Source organism: Siphateles boraxobius, unplaced genomic scaffold (genome assembly GCF_051911475.1).
Source record: "Siphateles boraxobius isolate OS27281-9 unplaced genomic scaffold, OSU_SipBor_1 8, whole genome shotgun sequence".
Classification (NCBI taxonomy): Eukaryota; Metazoa; Chordata; class Actinopteri; order Cypriniformes; family Leuciscidae; genus Siphateles; species Siphateles boraxobius.
In genome coordinates this window covers 4272578-4287341 of record NW_027509208.1, presented here as the reverse complement: position 1 = coordinate 4287341, position 14764 = coordinate 4272578, and the positions used below count along the sequence as shown (strand labels likewise).

General features: G+C 37.2%; 2 protein-coding genes across 2 annotated transcripts; both read right to left on the bottom strand.

Moving 5' to 3' along the window:
- Positions 1 to 3036: 3036 nt before the first annotated feature.
- On the bottom strand, positions 3037 to 4786 carry erh (ERH mRNA splicing and mitosis factor). The gene is made up of 4 exons (XM_077219563.1): positions 4659 to 4786; positions 3943 to 4030; positions 3718 to 3838; positions 3037 to 3624 (listed from the first exon to the last, which is right to left on the bottom strand). The coding sequence occupies exons 1-4, from the start codon at positions 4659 to 4661 to the stop codon at positions 3522 to 3524; spliced, it is 315 nt and encodes a 104-aa protein (XP_077075678.1). The 5' UTR covers positions 4662 to 4786; the 3' UTR covers positions 3037 to 3521.
- Positions 4787 to 5504: 718 nt separating this feature from the next.
- paplnb (papilin b, proteoglycan-like sulfated glycoprotein) lies at positions 5505 to 10749 on the bottom strand. The gene is made up of 13 exons (XM_077219594.1): positions 10696 to 10749; positions 9938 to 10047; positions 9782 to 9842; positions 9592 to 9694; positions 8918 to 9048; positions 8745 to 8842; positions 7629 to 7830; positions 7340 to 7516; positions 7109 to 7259; positions 6950 to 7030; positions 6685 to 6826; positions 6116 to 6182; positions 5505 to 6000 (listed from the first exon to the last, which is right to left on the bottom strand). Exons 1-13 carry the CDS (start codon positions 10747 to 10749, stop codon positions 5719 to 5721), a joined length of 1659 nt encoding a protein of 552 aa, XP_077075709.1. The 3' UTR covers positions 5505 to 5718.
- Between the last annotated feature and the right edge of the window lie 4015 nt (positions 10750 to 14764).

Here is a 14764-nt window from a genome sequence, read left to right as displayed (position 1 = left end):
AATTCACACAAAATGGCCACCTCATAAAATAGTAAAATTTCCTCATGAAATCAGGTTGGATGGTTTCGAAAGTAAACAATTCACCATTTACTCAGAAATCACTATTGTCAGTGTCTCTCAAATCTGAATTAACTCAAAAATGTTTGAAAGCATAAACTTAATAAGAACTTTATATCAATAGTATGGTAGGCTACAACAGGACTATGGGCCCCGCTAAGAAAAAATTCTGACCCCAAAGTATATGAAAGTATATGATTTATTGAATACTGCTTAAGAAAAGTTTTTTGGTTTTGAATCAAATTAATGTAAATACAAAAGTACATAGAAGGGCCAAATTGCCCGCTATAGTGATGATAACACTACAGGTAATCTATATTTTCCCAATGCAAGAGTTGGCCTGAAACCAGAGCACATCATTACTATCATCACACAGATCAAACCAGACTGCCCAGATTTCAAATCTGTTACTAAATAGAAATTGTTGCAGCTTTATCTTATACGTTCTAGCATTACTGTGTCCCTATAGTACTTTGAAGTCTTGTACTCAGCTGTTTCCTTAGTTAACCAGTAACTGTCATAAACAAATTGTATGTGCTTCCTCAAAAGTTATTCTGGTGACTTTCCAAGAACAATGCAAATACACAGTGAATCATGTAACCAACAGACCAGAATGAAACCTTTTGGGGTTTTCAATAAAGCACCAAGCATGAACACAAATGTCACTCCAATAGGTATTGGCAACTAGTGGTCTCAGTAATTACAGCTAATGCAGTGTAATGCTTTACAGGACAAAGGTTGTTTAGATTCTTGAAAAATTAAATGAAGGCAAAAATTTGTTTTTTCATCATCAATAGAAAAGGTTGCTTATACAGGTCCTTCTCAAAAAATTAGCATATTGTGATAAAGTTCATTATTTTCCATAATGTAATGATAAAAATTAAACTTTCATATATTTTAGATTCATTGCACACCAACTGAACTATTTCAGGTCTTTTATTGTTTTAATACTGATGATTTTGGCATACAGCTCATGAAAACCCAATATTCCTATCTCAAAAAATTAGCATATCATGAAAAGGGTCTCTAAACGAGCTATCAACCTAATCATCTGAACCGACTAATTAACTCTAAACACCTGCAAAAGATTCCTGAGGCTTTTAAAAACTCCCAGCCTGTTTCATTACTCAAAACCGCAATCATGGGTAAGACTGCCGACCTGACTGCTGTCCAGAAGGCCATCATTGACACCCTCAAGCAAGAGGGTAAGACACAGAAAGAAATTTCTGAACAAATAGGCTGTTCCCAGAGTGCTGTATCAAGGCACCTCAGTGGGAAGTCTGTGGGAAGGAAAAAGTGTGGCAAAAAACGCTGCACAACGAGAAGAGGTGACCGGACCCTGAGGAAGATTGTGGAGAAGGACTGATTCCAGACCTTGAGGACCTGTGGAAGCAGTGGACTGAGTCTGGAGTAGAAACATCCAGAGCCACCGTACACAGGCGTGTGCAGGAAATGGGATACAGGTGCCGCATTCCCCAGGTCAAGCCACTTTTGAACCAGAAACAGCGGCAGAAGCGCCTGACCTGGAAAACAGAGAAGCAGCACTGGACTTCAGGCATTTCCTTCCTCCCAGTCTTCCTCCAGACTCTGACACCTTGATTTCCGAATGACATGCAAAATTTGCTTTCATCCGAAAAAAGTACTTTGGACCACTGAGCAATAGTCCAGTGCTGCTTCTCTGTATTCCAGGTCAGGCGCTTCTGCCGCTGTTTCTGGTTCAAAAGTGGCTTGACCTGGGGAATGCAGCACCTGTAGCCCATTTCCTGCAGACGCCTGTGCACGGTGGCTCTGGATGTTTCTACTCCAGACTCAGTCCACTGCTTCCGCAGGTCCACCAAGGTCTGTAATCGGTCCTTCTCCACAATCTTCCTCAGGGTCCGGTCACCTCTTCTCGTTGTGCAGCGTTTTTTGATACACTTTTTCCTTCCCACAGACTTCCCACTGAGGTGCCTTGATACAGCACTCTGGGAACAGCCTATTTGTTCAGAAATTTCTTTCTGTGTCTTACCCTCTTGCTTGAGGGTGTCAATGATGCCTTTCTGGACAGCAGTCAGGTCGGCAGTCTTACCCATGATTGCGGTTTTGAGTAATGAAACAGGCTGGGAGTTTTTAAAAGCCTCAGGAATCTTTTGCAGGTGTTTAGAGTTAATTAGTTGGTTCAGATGATTAGGTTAATAGCTCGTTTAGAGACCCTTTTCATGATATGCTAATTTTTTGAGATAGGAATTTTGGGTTTTCATGAGCTGTATGCCAAAATCATCAGTATTAAAACAATAAAAGACCTGAAATATTTCAGTTGGTGTGCAATGAATCTAAAATACATGAAAGTTTAATTTGTATCATTACATTATGGAAAATAATGAACTTTATCACAATATGCTAGTTTTTTGAGAAGGACCTGTAGACCACAAAGAACTCATTAAAGTTTGTACAACAGGTAAAGCTGGGCAGGGGTGCGGAAATTGTAGCAGAAACTTGCGGATTTCACAGAGGAATTTGTTCGGCAAGTTCTTATTTGAACAATTACCCCTGTAGCTGCATAGCAGTAAATTCATGCCACAGTTTAGCAATGTGCTGCTGAGTGTTTAAAAAAACAGGACACACGGACAAACATGCTTTTGTTCCAGAAATACATATAGCTTTGACTTTATAGCTATATAAAGATGAGCAGTCACTTATCTTTAACGTGTATTTGTTCAAAATGCAGTAAAACAGCAATATTATGTTTATTTTATTATGATTTAAAATAAAAGCTGAATTGTTCCAGTCGTCACATGATCCTTCAGAAATCATTCTATGATTTGGTGTTCAAAAAACATTACCAAAGTTGAAAACAGTTGTGCTGCTTAATATTTTTTCAAGTTCAAAAGAAGAGCATTTATTTGAAATAAAAATGTTTTGTAACATTATGTCATCACTTTTGATAAATTTAATGCATCCTTGCTGTGAAAAAAAAACAAAACAGTATTGACTTTAAGATTTTGTGTGAAATGTTTTATTATTTTCCAGTGGTGACTACTGGATACATACACAAAACAGAGAGGGTCAACAACACCTGTAACAGTACTGAGGACACATTTTGAGAAATAAGATGACTCAGAACTATCTCCATTATCTGAAGTGTAAGTTTTATACTTTACTGAATAAAAGAAAAAAATAAATCACAATAAAAAACACAAGAAAATACATCAATTGAGAGGGATTGTTTCCCCCCTTCCCAATGTTACCCTCTAGTCTGATAAATATCCCAAGTCCCTAACTCCGGTTACAAAAATTCGATTTAAAATGCAAAATATTTTCAATCTATTCTTTGACATACTGACTGAATAGACGTGCATTCAACAAAATCTGAACTAAGCGGCATCACTTCACCACTTGGTTTCCTCTATGTTTCCATTGTGATGTAGCGTAGTTCTGATACAGTTGGGGACTAGCTTTAGAAATAATTCAGCCTTTTACACTCCTTATTTTCCTGCCTGCTGGGCTTGACGCCTCAGCAGGACATAGATCTTTTCTTTGATCCAGTCTTTATTGTAGGGCTGGTAGGTTTGTGTGTCTGCCCTGTACCTGTTTAAACGACCAGAGAGTGAGAGAAATGGACATGATTGGTGAGAGCTCGTGTTAGTTATGCATTGTTGTGTAAAAAGTGTGATTACTTACACAAGACAGCTGAGGTCAGCAAGATCATCAACAAAGTCGAATAACTGGCTTATGTCATACGTGATGGAGGGACTGTTGGGATTCATCCTCTTCAGATGCTCTTCATACATCTTACAGACTCCTTTTTTTTCGAGGAGGGAGGTGGTGTTAAATATTATGAATTAAATGCATTAGAATAATTCGTGACAAATTTCTAGTCCATTAAAAATGATAGAAACATCCTACCTTCCATGCATTCGTTGACAGACTCATAGTCTGCATATGTTCTCCCTTCTGGTCTTTTGGTGGGCTGCACCAGCAGAATAGTGTGAGACTGAACATCAGGAAAAAACAAAAAGTTTAAATAAATTATACATGTTAAAGAACAAAAAATGCATAAAAAGTTATTTAGAAAGACCAAATATACCGTAAAATCACTAGAGCCCCCTACTGCTAATAACGTGTCAGATGTAAAGTAGCGGTAGCAATGAGAATAGCTAACGTTAACATTTATATTAAATGGATGAAATCTTAATCTGATATTCTCGTTTGGCATATGAACTAAGTAAAATTAGATATAGTTAACTCGCTCAAATATTCACACGGAATCTCTGGAATAAGACTGAAAACACCAGCTGTTGGACTCCAACCCTCCCCCAAAACAAAACAGTCTAACGTTAGATGCTTCTTACTAAGACAGTTACTATCACGGAAGACCTTCAAAATTAATTTGTCTGAATTCACACCTTAAACAAAGTGCTTAACTATGTAGAAAGAGAATGTAGAAATATTCCAGAGGACTTTACTTTCCTGAATATTCGACGTTGCCGTGCTACACTGCTGCTAGCTAACTTACCCGCGTTCATCTTAACGTGACAAGGCACACGATAAAAGACGGTTTCTAACAAGACAAACAACAACAATGTATACCATAATTCAAAATATAGAACTGAAATACATACCATATCTGCTCTTGGTATCTAAACGTCGCGATGAATGATGTGCTAACCGCTGACGGCTATTCACTGAGAGCAGCAACAGAAAGAGCATAAATGTGCAACGAACATTCAGTTCCGGTAGTGGCAGTGACGATTTGGCTTTTCAAAATAAAAGCGTGTGTCACGATTACACAAAAGGGAATTTATTTTAACTCCAAAATGGTCACATTCGAGAGCTATGACTGTTTAAAATTGTATTGTAATGATCAGCAAATACTGGCTTTTTTTTTGCTACGATATCGTATTGTTTTGTATTAAATGTAGCCTAATAATGTGCTTCCTTTTTATGTATGTGCTTTTGCTTAGTTTTTTGTTTGTTTGTTTGTTTGTTTTTGTGTATGTTTATACCATCATTTGAATAATTTTCTTCATTTTGACTTAACATTTGATATTTGTTTTCAGGGCGACTGAAATGTTTGTATTAGTAACATTCTGTCCAGGAACTACAGATGAAAAATAGCCTGTAGGGTAACCCTGGCACATTTACTGTAAAGTGCACTGTCCCTGTTAAATAAACTAATAAAATAAAAACAGAAATCTGCATGCAAGATCGTCAAAAATTCTGTAGGCTACAAGAGATTTATCCTGGTAAGTTCTTGGGTGGAATCATAAACAATCAGTGTTCTCAGTTTGTGTTAGCACTTTAATGGCTTAGCAAGAGTATACAATTGAAGTACAAAGTATATGGATATAGAAACATAAAGGAAAGGAAAATGATTTTAGCTTAATTCTAAACAGCAAATTTTTTTTTTCATGAAATTGATGAAACAGTTGAGATTGAAATAAAAAAATTACTTGCTGTTTTGAATGTGTTTATCTGAAACTACAATAAAAAGCTTGAGGGGGCACTCATTATTTTTTTCACCAATTAATGTCAATAAATGTTAGTATAAACCCAAGATGCCTTTCATTTTAGCCAGCGCAAAATTGCTGTGTGCACATTTGAATAAATTGTTGTTTTGTCTACATGTTTCTAAATTGGATTTATTTGTTGTGGGATTGCAATGACCCTTCTTTTAAACCTTTATGCACGGAATCTCATTCTATAGCCTCTGACCCCATTGATCCCTCTCCTGGATGTTGGTTCTCTTGGGGCAAGGCCTCTGGCAGAAGCCTTACATGTCCGCTCACATTCCTCTTTGGATACAAAGTTATTGCTATTTCCTTGGCAACCCCCAAACCAGAAATGCGAGCAAGAGCCAGAGGAATGATCAAAGTAGAAACGAGATGTCCATTCATAACAAGACCCAACATCTCGTCCCAAAGAGCACAAACTTGCAGAGGGTTGACGGACTGGACTGTAGTCCTAAAAACAAAGGAGATAATGTGTTGGAAAGAAAGTTCATACAATTAAAAAATTATATGATGATAGATGAAGCATAAAGGAAAATTGAGTGTGAAAATGAAATGAGCTATTATACCCTATCAGGACATCCTGCTCTTCCAAAACCACGAGCAACTGTTACTCCATCCAGACAGCAGCCATATCTATTATCACACAGACAAACATAACATGGTGTGAAATAGGATATAAATTGTCAGTTTAGGTTTTAAAGTCTTCATTATATTGAATGGATCAAAACTGGACCTTATTAAAATGGTAGTCTACCCAAAATAGAAAATTATTTCATAATTTACTCACCATCATGTCATCTCAAACATGTATGACTTTTTTTCTTCTTCTGTAGAACATAATAGAAGATATTTTGAAGCATATTGGTTCCCCAATCGTTTTGGTTCCCGTTGACTTCTACTTTATATACAAAAAATTCAATAGATGTCAAATTGGAGTCAACAGGAACCAAAACGGGTTGGTTCTTCTCAATCTTCTGCTTCACGGAAGAAAGAAAGTCATACAGGTTTGGAATATATAGCAATCTTAGTGGAAACAAGATTTTAAAATAATAGTACTACTATAAAATATCAGTTTTTGAAATGGTATTGATGTTTGAGCAGATTATTAGCTATGTATAATACTTTATATATGTACCTGGACCTGTGACAGTCATCGTGGGCACAGCCTTCTCCAAGAGGCCCAGAGGCAGCAGTGTGGCCATCAGGACAGCAGCCGTAATATGACTGGGCACAATGCGGACCAGTCACAGTAGGGTATGGATCGCTTGGTCTGTGAACTGTCCACAAAGCAAATGTAGAGCAAGAATCAGCACGTATAATTGAAATAAGCACATGCGTAATGGAAAAAGGAATTTAAAACTGCGTTTGAATCATCGACATATCTGTGACAGCTTTTTAACCTGATGTTGCATCATGGGTGTGAGGCACAAATCCAAGCAAGGAGCTCTCGTAAGCTCTAGGGTCCTGAAAGCTGGGCACCACTAAACCAAAGCAACACAAGTGCAGAATGAGTGCCTCATAGCACATAGCACACAGTCAATGACCATGAATGAACTCACTTTGTGCTCCAGGGCAGGCCTGTGTGTTGCAGTTCTCCATAGCATGAGGTCTGCCGAGAGAAGCACATCTATCATCTGCATATTGATTGTGATCCAAATCCATGCATACCACTCTGCGCTCGCGAGTACCAGTTCCACAGCTACGAGTACACTGAAGGAGACAGAGAGAGGAAAATACTCAAATCTGTTTGTCTTTCTCCTTTATTTCCTTCCTCCCCTTCCTTTTCTCACCAAGCTAAAATCATTGGTGTAGTATCTAAAAACTTGGTGACAAGCTGGTCTCTGACAGGATCTGATCTCATGTGGACGTGTGTAACCCCTGCAGTGGTGCTCAGGGACACGCTCTCCTCTACCACCGACGCAGAACACCTCCCGCGTCTGCTGTCCCTCACCACACGTCACTGAACACTGGAAGAAACAACAGAATAGCACTGTCATCAATGTTATAAATAAAAGAGCAACGCCTGCAAAAAATTATTCTGAGCATGTATACATAAATATTAATGGAATAATTACATACATCACCAAAAGGACCAACACTGTACTCGACACAAAGGTGCCGGTTGCAGGCCACCTGGGAGGTTGGTTTCCTTAGGCCTTGTGCTCTGCAGTGAGATTCATCTACCATTGCTGATGTTCTCTCATTAATACAGTACACAGTACGGGTCTGCACACCCCCACCACAGTGAAGAGAACACTCTGAATAGGTGCTGTATGTGTACCTACAAACACAATATATAAAGATCTATAAAGATAATCACTTGTCAGACCCTATGTATCCGAGAGACTCGCTAAAAAATCCTCACCACTAACTCACAGACTGGAACATGATACAAACAATGAAAATGACATATACAAGTCCTGCACAGTGCCAGGGGGATTTTGAGCCATTCATCCTCCAAAATAGTGGCCAGGTCAATATATGTGATGCTGGTGGAGGTAAAGGCTTTCTGACTGGCTCCTCCAAAATATCCCACAATATTTAGATCTGGTGACTGTGCAGTTTTGGTGGCAACAGAAGAGTCAAGGTGCGCATTTAATTCTGGAGTGAATTGGGTAGCTGTGGTTTTATGTTTTTTGGATACTATCTGGGTTATTACCAGGACATCCCTTTCAGACAGCTTCCTCTTGCGTCGACAGTTATTCCTGTTGGATGTTGTTCGTATGAGGTAATATGCTGACATTACTCTGGATGCCATAGCTCTCAATACACCACAAAGAATTGATTTCCTACAGATGAGCCAGTAAGATGAGCACCACAATTTGTCCTCTTTTGAACTCTGATATGTCTCCCATTGTGTTGTGGATTGCAACATCTTATGTACAGCTATTTCTCTGCGAATTAAACCTTCACACTCTGCTCTTACTGATGGAATTGTAATCAGTGAAGATTGGCCACCAGGCTGCGCATATATGTGTGTGTGTGTGTGTGTGTGTGTGTGTGTGTGTGTGTGTGTGTGTGTGTGTGTGTGTGTGTGTGTGTGTGTGTGTGTGTGTGTGTGTGTGTGTGTGTGTGTGTGTGTAATCTCCAACACTATATTGGCCAGTGTTTCAGTTTTCATTGTCCAACCCCTGTATACTTCATTATAGATGCACACACACAAATCACACATATACAAAAAAATACATAAATTACCTGTAGGTGTCCAGATGGGAAGCAGCCCCAGGGCCATGTCTAGAGGTGACAGGAAGAGAGTGATCCTCAAAACCCACAATCTCTCCATAGCTCACCTCCTTTCAGCAGAGATAAGGGTGTTAGACTGAAATGTTTGTGTGTGTGGTTTTGAGCTGTAGTCAGTGTACACGTACTCTGCAGACTCCCTCCACACAGACGTCTTTGCGGCCCACGTAGCATGGTGTGCCGTCCACCACAGTGGGTCTGTGACGGTAATAGAAGTTCTCTCCTCTGGGCACACACACCAGCTCACATGGGTTTGAAGCTAGACCAAACAGGTCATGTGAAAGAGCCACATCTTATTACACCATAACAAAATATGAAAGCATCCAGAACTTTCTGACTTTACATTACATCTAATTATATTTTTAAGACTTACTTGTGTGTAAAAGTATTTCCCTCACTGTCATTTAACAAATTAAAGCTATGTGAAAATAATATATTAGACAACAAATCATTTTCTTATTTGGGCTTATTTTTCATAAAAAGATATCTAAACATCCTTAAAAACAGATAATTTTATTGAAGGCAAATTTCATTATTTAATAGCAAAACAGTTGTTGAATAAATAACAATTTTTTATTGTTTTAAGTGTAAATCTAACCAAATTGTTTGGTTTATGCTCAAAATTAAGAAAAAAATTAACTTGGATGAGAAAATGTAGTGTTTATGTTTTTAGAAAATTGTACTTATTTATTTATTTATTTTGCACTTTATTTAATTTTATTAATTTAATTCAGCTATCTACCTTTAAAAAAACTGTATAATCAATAAAATGAATTTTTACATTTCGCCTTGTGTCTTATACCTCCATAATATGGCTGCCAGGTGTAACGTTTTCCCTGGAACTCCATTCGGTCAAACTGAGAACACTGTTCTTCACGAAAATCTCGAGCTCCAACAGGGCATTCCTTTACAGAGGACAAAAGTTATAGCGCTCTAAAACACTTTTATCAAACATAGTGCGTGTGCATTTGATTGTGTGTTAAGTTGTTTACCTGTGTGTTACAGAGTTTGTAGGACTTGGATGGTCCCAAGCAATTGTGTCCACCATCCGTCCTTAATAATAAAAGATAGAAGATGAGTTATGATATCTTATTAAAGCTATAAAGAAAAGGGTTTCAAATGTACTAAACACACAGATGTTCGCCCACCTCATGGTGTTGCAGACCCTGGTTCTCACAGCTACTCCGGTGCCACATGTGCGGCTGCAGGCTCCGTACGGACCATACTCATCCCAGTAATCATCAGACGGCTGCCTCACCTACAGCAAACACACTATCTATCATGGTGGGGACAAATTCCCATCTGATATAGACAAAACCATTTTATATGGATCGCTAACACATTCTTAGTGAAAAGAACATACATTTAGTTGATCTGATTCTCTTCTCTGATATTCCAGCCAACAGGGAACATTCCCACGAGTTTCATTAATGTTTTGTAAAAGTTATGTAAATGTTAAGATAAAACGTTCTACAAATAATATTTAAAAAATGTTCTTATAATATTATTAATTGATATGCGTTCTCACGTTGTTGAGAGAAATGTTCTTGAAATGTCTTTATGATGTTGTTTTTACCTGAATGTTCTCATAAACATTCTGAGAACAACATTTTCAGGGAAAAAAAAAAGTATTTACTTTTAAATGTACATTTCTTGGAATATTACAAATAAGCATTCAAAGAATGATGTTCAGTAGGAGAATGTACTAACATTATCATAACATCTTAAATAACGTTCTAATCACAACAAGATATTTTAACATTTTAGAAATATTGCAAATCCCTGTGTTCCCACAATGTTTTTAGAACATTTGTTAGCTGGGAAAACATTTACTTAAGAGCTAAAATCTGACTAGACAGTCATTTCTGCAATTATATGTGTTTCATGTTAATGTTGTTTTACTCACACAGAAAACTGCAGAGATCAAGCACAAGATCCCGAGAAGAGAGTGGAGCATCATCTTTAACATAAGAATTTTTGTTGACCACAAATTCACAAAACATTGAAACATCTATAATGAATAGTCACTTACCTTCTCGAAAATTCCAAGTTCACCCAGTCACAGCGAGACAGTCGTGACACTGATGTCCATTCACTCAAGACTGAATATCTCTTCCTTTGTGCACACGTACACAAACCTCAAGTTTGTATATCGAAAATATCAAGATACAATTAACCCCTCTTGGGAGACAATATCATGCCTGACTTCTCCACAAATCTGATTTAGTCTGAGATTGTGATCACACTTCATCATTCAAAACTGTTTGGTAAAAATGAAAAACATAGTTTGAGTTATACACAATATCTGTTTATTAAACTAGTTCCATTATCATTTTATAATTTTGCAGTGCTTTAGAAGTAAGGTCAGATATCAAGTGTACATTTTCACAATTCATGTTTCAAATCAGCTTTACAGAAAGATACAAGACTCGCAAGAGGCTTTTGACTTGCCACTGTCTACTAATGGGGCCAGAGCCCCAAAAAATTATTATGAAAGTAAGATACAGCATGATTATGAAAGCATAATTGTGTGATGTGACAGATCTCACAGTCAGGCTTTTTTCAATGTTCTAACCAAAGATGTTCCTTAGTGCCACTAAACATATAGTATTAAATCATGGGGTGGAAGCGCTCTGTGACACTCAATCCTCAAAGGTGCTATTTTAGTCCCTTTCACTTTTCAGCAACCAAAATGACAGACGGTGGTTGTCACTGTGAAGGAGTCATTTACCTACAGGATTGGCTTCACTTGCACCCCAACAGCTAAGATCCAGAGACCACGTATAGGCCTACTATGTGGAAGAAAACCCTCTGAATCTTGAATCACCAAAACAGCATTGCTTAGGTGCCTATAACATTTGAAGATCTGTCAATTTTATTGATGTTAAAATCTTTTCTTGTATCTAAATTTTAAAATCCAGAGACAACTATAGCAAGCCATGTTGATTACCCTGAAATCTGTAAAAAAAAAAAAAAAAGAAAAAAGAAAAAGTGTAGGTCACTGCATATCTACAGTTCCATCAGAGCTGTCGGTTGAGCTTCTCTGCCTGCCTTTCTTTGGCATCAAAAGCGTATTTGGTGTCCTGGAGGTCCTTGACGGTCTCCAAGGCCTCCTGCAGCTCCTTGTCAAGAGCGTTGTATTTCTCGGTCAGTATTCGGTTCTCCGAGCGGAGCTCCGTGATGTGGCGACTCAGCTCCAGGTTGTAATGACCACAGTGCTCACGCAGCTGCTCCACCTCTCTAAGCAGGACCTCCATACTCCTCATCAGAGTCTCCAACTTCTCCTGCTGTTGTGTCATACTGTTGTCTTGCTTCAGTCCCATACAATATTCATAAAACAAGTGAGAGGGAAATTGATACAGAAACAAGGACCAACACAGACTGCAATCCTCTCTCGCGGCTCTCTGACTAATTTGTTAAATCCAGGTTGTTTAATCCCCTCCTTGTTTAAGCTCTTTCTTTTTATGCCTGCTACTCTCTTGTTTTTTTGTTCTATATACATCTACATCCGGAGTCAGGTGGTGATGCAACTTTAGTGTTGTTATTGTTATTAACTACTATTATTAACTACTAAAACTCGTTTTGGTTGAAAAATAATTTTCGTTAGATGGAAAACTTAAATAAAAATGACAGTTGTTGACTGTAAATTGAAATAAAATAAGTTGAAGTTGTAGTACTAAAATAGCTAAAACTATAAATAAAAATAAATTAAGGTTTAATAGAAATTACTAATAAAACTTATTAATAGCACTGTCCAATAACAGCAAGTTGTGATTTACTAGACAAAAACGTAGCACTTATGCATTGGCTAAAAATTGTACTAATATGTTAGCCTTATAGAGTGACAAAAATACTTTAGAGTTTGATTGGATAAATCAAAGTTATGGAATGTGTTTTCTCCTACCTTTATTTTGGTTCCCAAACTATATGAATAGCTGCATTTTATTATTTGCATTGAGTTATGTTTTATTCCTGCTGTCTGTGACAGACCTTTTTGGTTTGTGAGATCTAAAGGCTATTCTGCTTTTTTTAGTGTGTAGTCCCCTTTCTAAGATGTTGTTAATGCATGAATGCACACACATACATCCACATTATATTGTAACTAAAGACAGATGAACTTTGATCCATGTGCATCATCAAATTGAATGATGTCTGCTCATAAAACTCTTAATGCGATCAGTCAAGCAAAGGCAAAAGTGCTGCTAAGCCATCATAATCACCAAGGTGATTACCACGCCAATACTTTAACTCTAGACGAGGTTACTGCTTATCAAACACTGTCAGTTGGTCCTCTCAGAATAGACACTATACTAAAAAGAACCCCAGTGCATAGATCTACTCTGATACAAGACATTTCTATTGTAATGAATGTGTAAAATGCACATTTGTAGAGTAAGAGAATTGTAGAGTGTGCAGCTATAAGAAGAGAAGTCAAATTAGATTACGGTAAGTCTGATGCCATAGTCTTTCAATCTGATGGCATTGACCTTATCACAGCAGCGCCTTATGAAAGGGATGTGAGAAATATATCTCTTTAGTGGGTATACTACTGTCATTTAATGTGTTTTTTGGATTGTTCTGCTCCACTACACAAATATCTTTCTAAGAAATTTTAGTAGATAAAAAACTCCAGACAACAAGAGCTGTGGATTTTTAAAAAAAAATGTGATATAGCTGCTTTATACAGCTTTTTGCAGTGAATGCAATTGAAAACACATCTAAACTATCCCTCACAGGCTCACTTTCATACCTGCGTCATGGCTCCGCTCTGAATAAGGTCTATAGTCATGGCCTAGTGTGGTGGGGAAAAAGCGACAGAAAGAGAGAAAGCCATAAAGAGAGCTGTTAGAAATGGAAATGAAATGGTCCAAACGAAAAGTGCCCCAATTCTTGGTCCTTTATTATGAACAGATAATACAATACACCAGCGCTGGTTGGAGTAGAAGCTCAACCCAATATCCTTTGTCTAGGGTTTATATAGTGAAAGTCTTAAACAAAAGAATACAAGTCTAACCAATAAAATCAAACATTACATCATAGATATCATATAGACGTTATATAACAGCTTCTTAATATGGGCAATATCCTGTTAGATTTCCACAGGATCCTTAGGATCCTAGGAGCTTTTCAAACACACAATGTATAGAAGTGGAACGAACATAGAGAGAGAAAAAGAGAGAGAAAGAGAAAGGAGGGGTGAGCAATCTTCTATTAATGAATACCAGATGTTTAACATACACACAAAAGGAAAGATGTACAGATGTGGCAGTTTTGCTGCCTAGTATAAAAATCATACATAGACTATTGTTTTGTATGCTGAAGGAGAAAGATATTTCCAACAAGAGCTTTTCTAAATTATCACCACATTCAACTTGTTACACAATCATCACTGCTGCTAAAAAAAATGCTGCTGACATGTAGTACTTTTGTCATGAGTTATGACCCTGCAATTCTTTCTGTTGGTTCTCGTCTCCCCAAATGTCAAAAAAAAGAAAAAAGTCCCGATTTGAACTAAAAACTGAAACTTATAATGCATCTTGGCCGCTCATTTACACGACAACAATGTTTTGGGTTCCTGAAAACGGGCATTGATTTATCAGTAAAAAAAGATTATCAGTAAAGAAAATTATCAGTAAAAAATATAGAATATTTAAAATACATATCATGTAGGCCTATAAATATATACAGAACTGTATATACAACATTTTAATATTAAGTTTCATAAATTATTTTAAAAAAACAATATTATATAATTATAAATATTCACAATAATAAAATTAATAATTATAAATTATGAAAAAATATCAAAAAGTAGGCATAGGGGTGTAGAGATTTATATATAATCTCACCAGATATATTTATCCCATATTTTTGGAATATAACATGTCAATTTTTACTCAACTGCACTTAATTTTTTGTTGTTCGATGACATGCTGCTAATTTTAGCATGTAAATGTGTTGCAGCCACTTCCGCA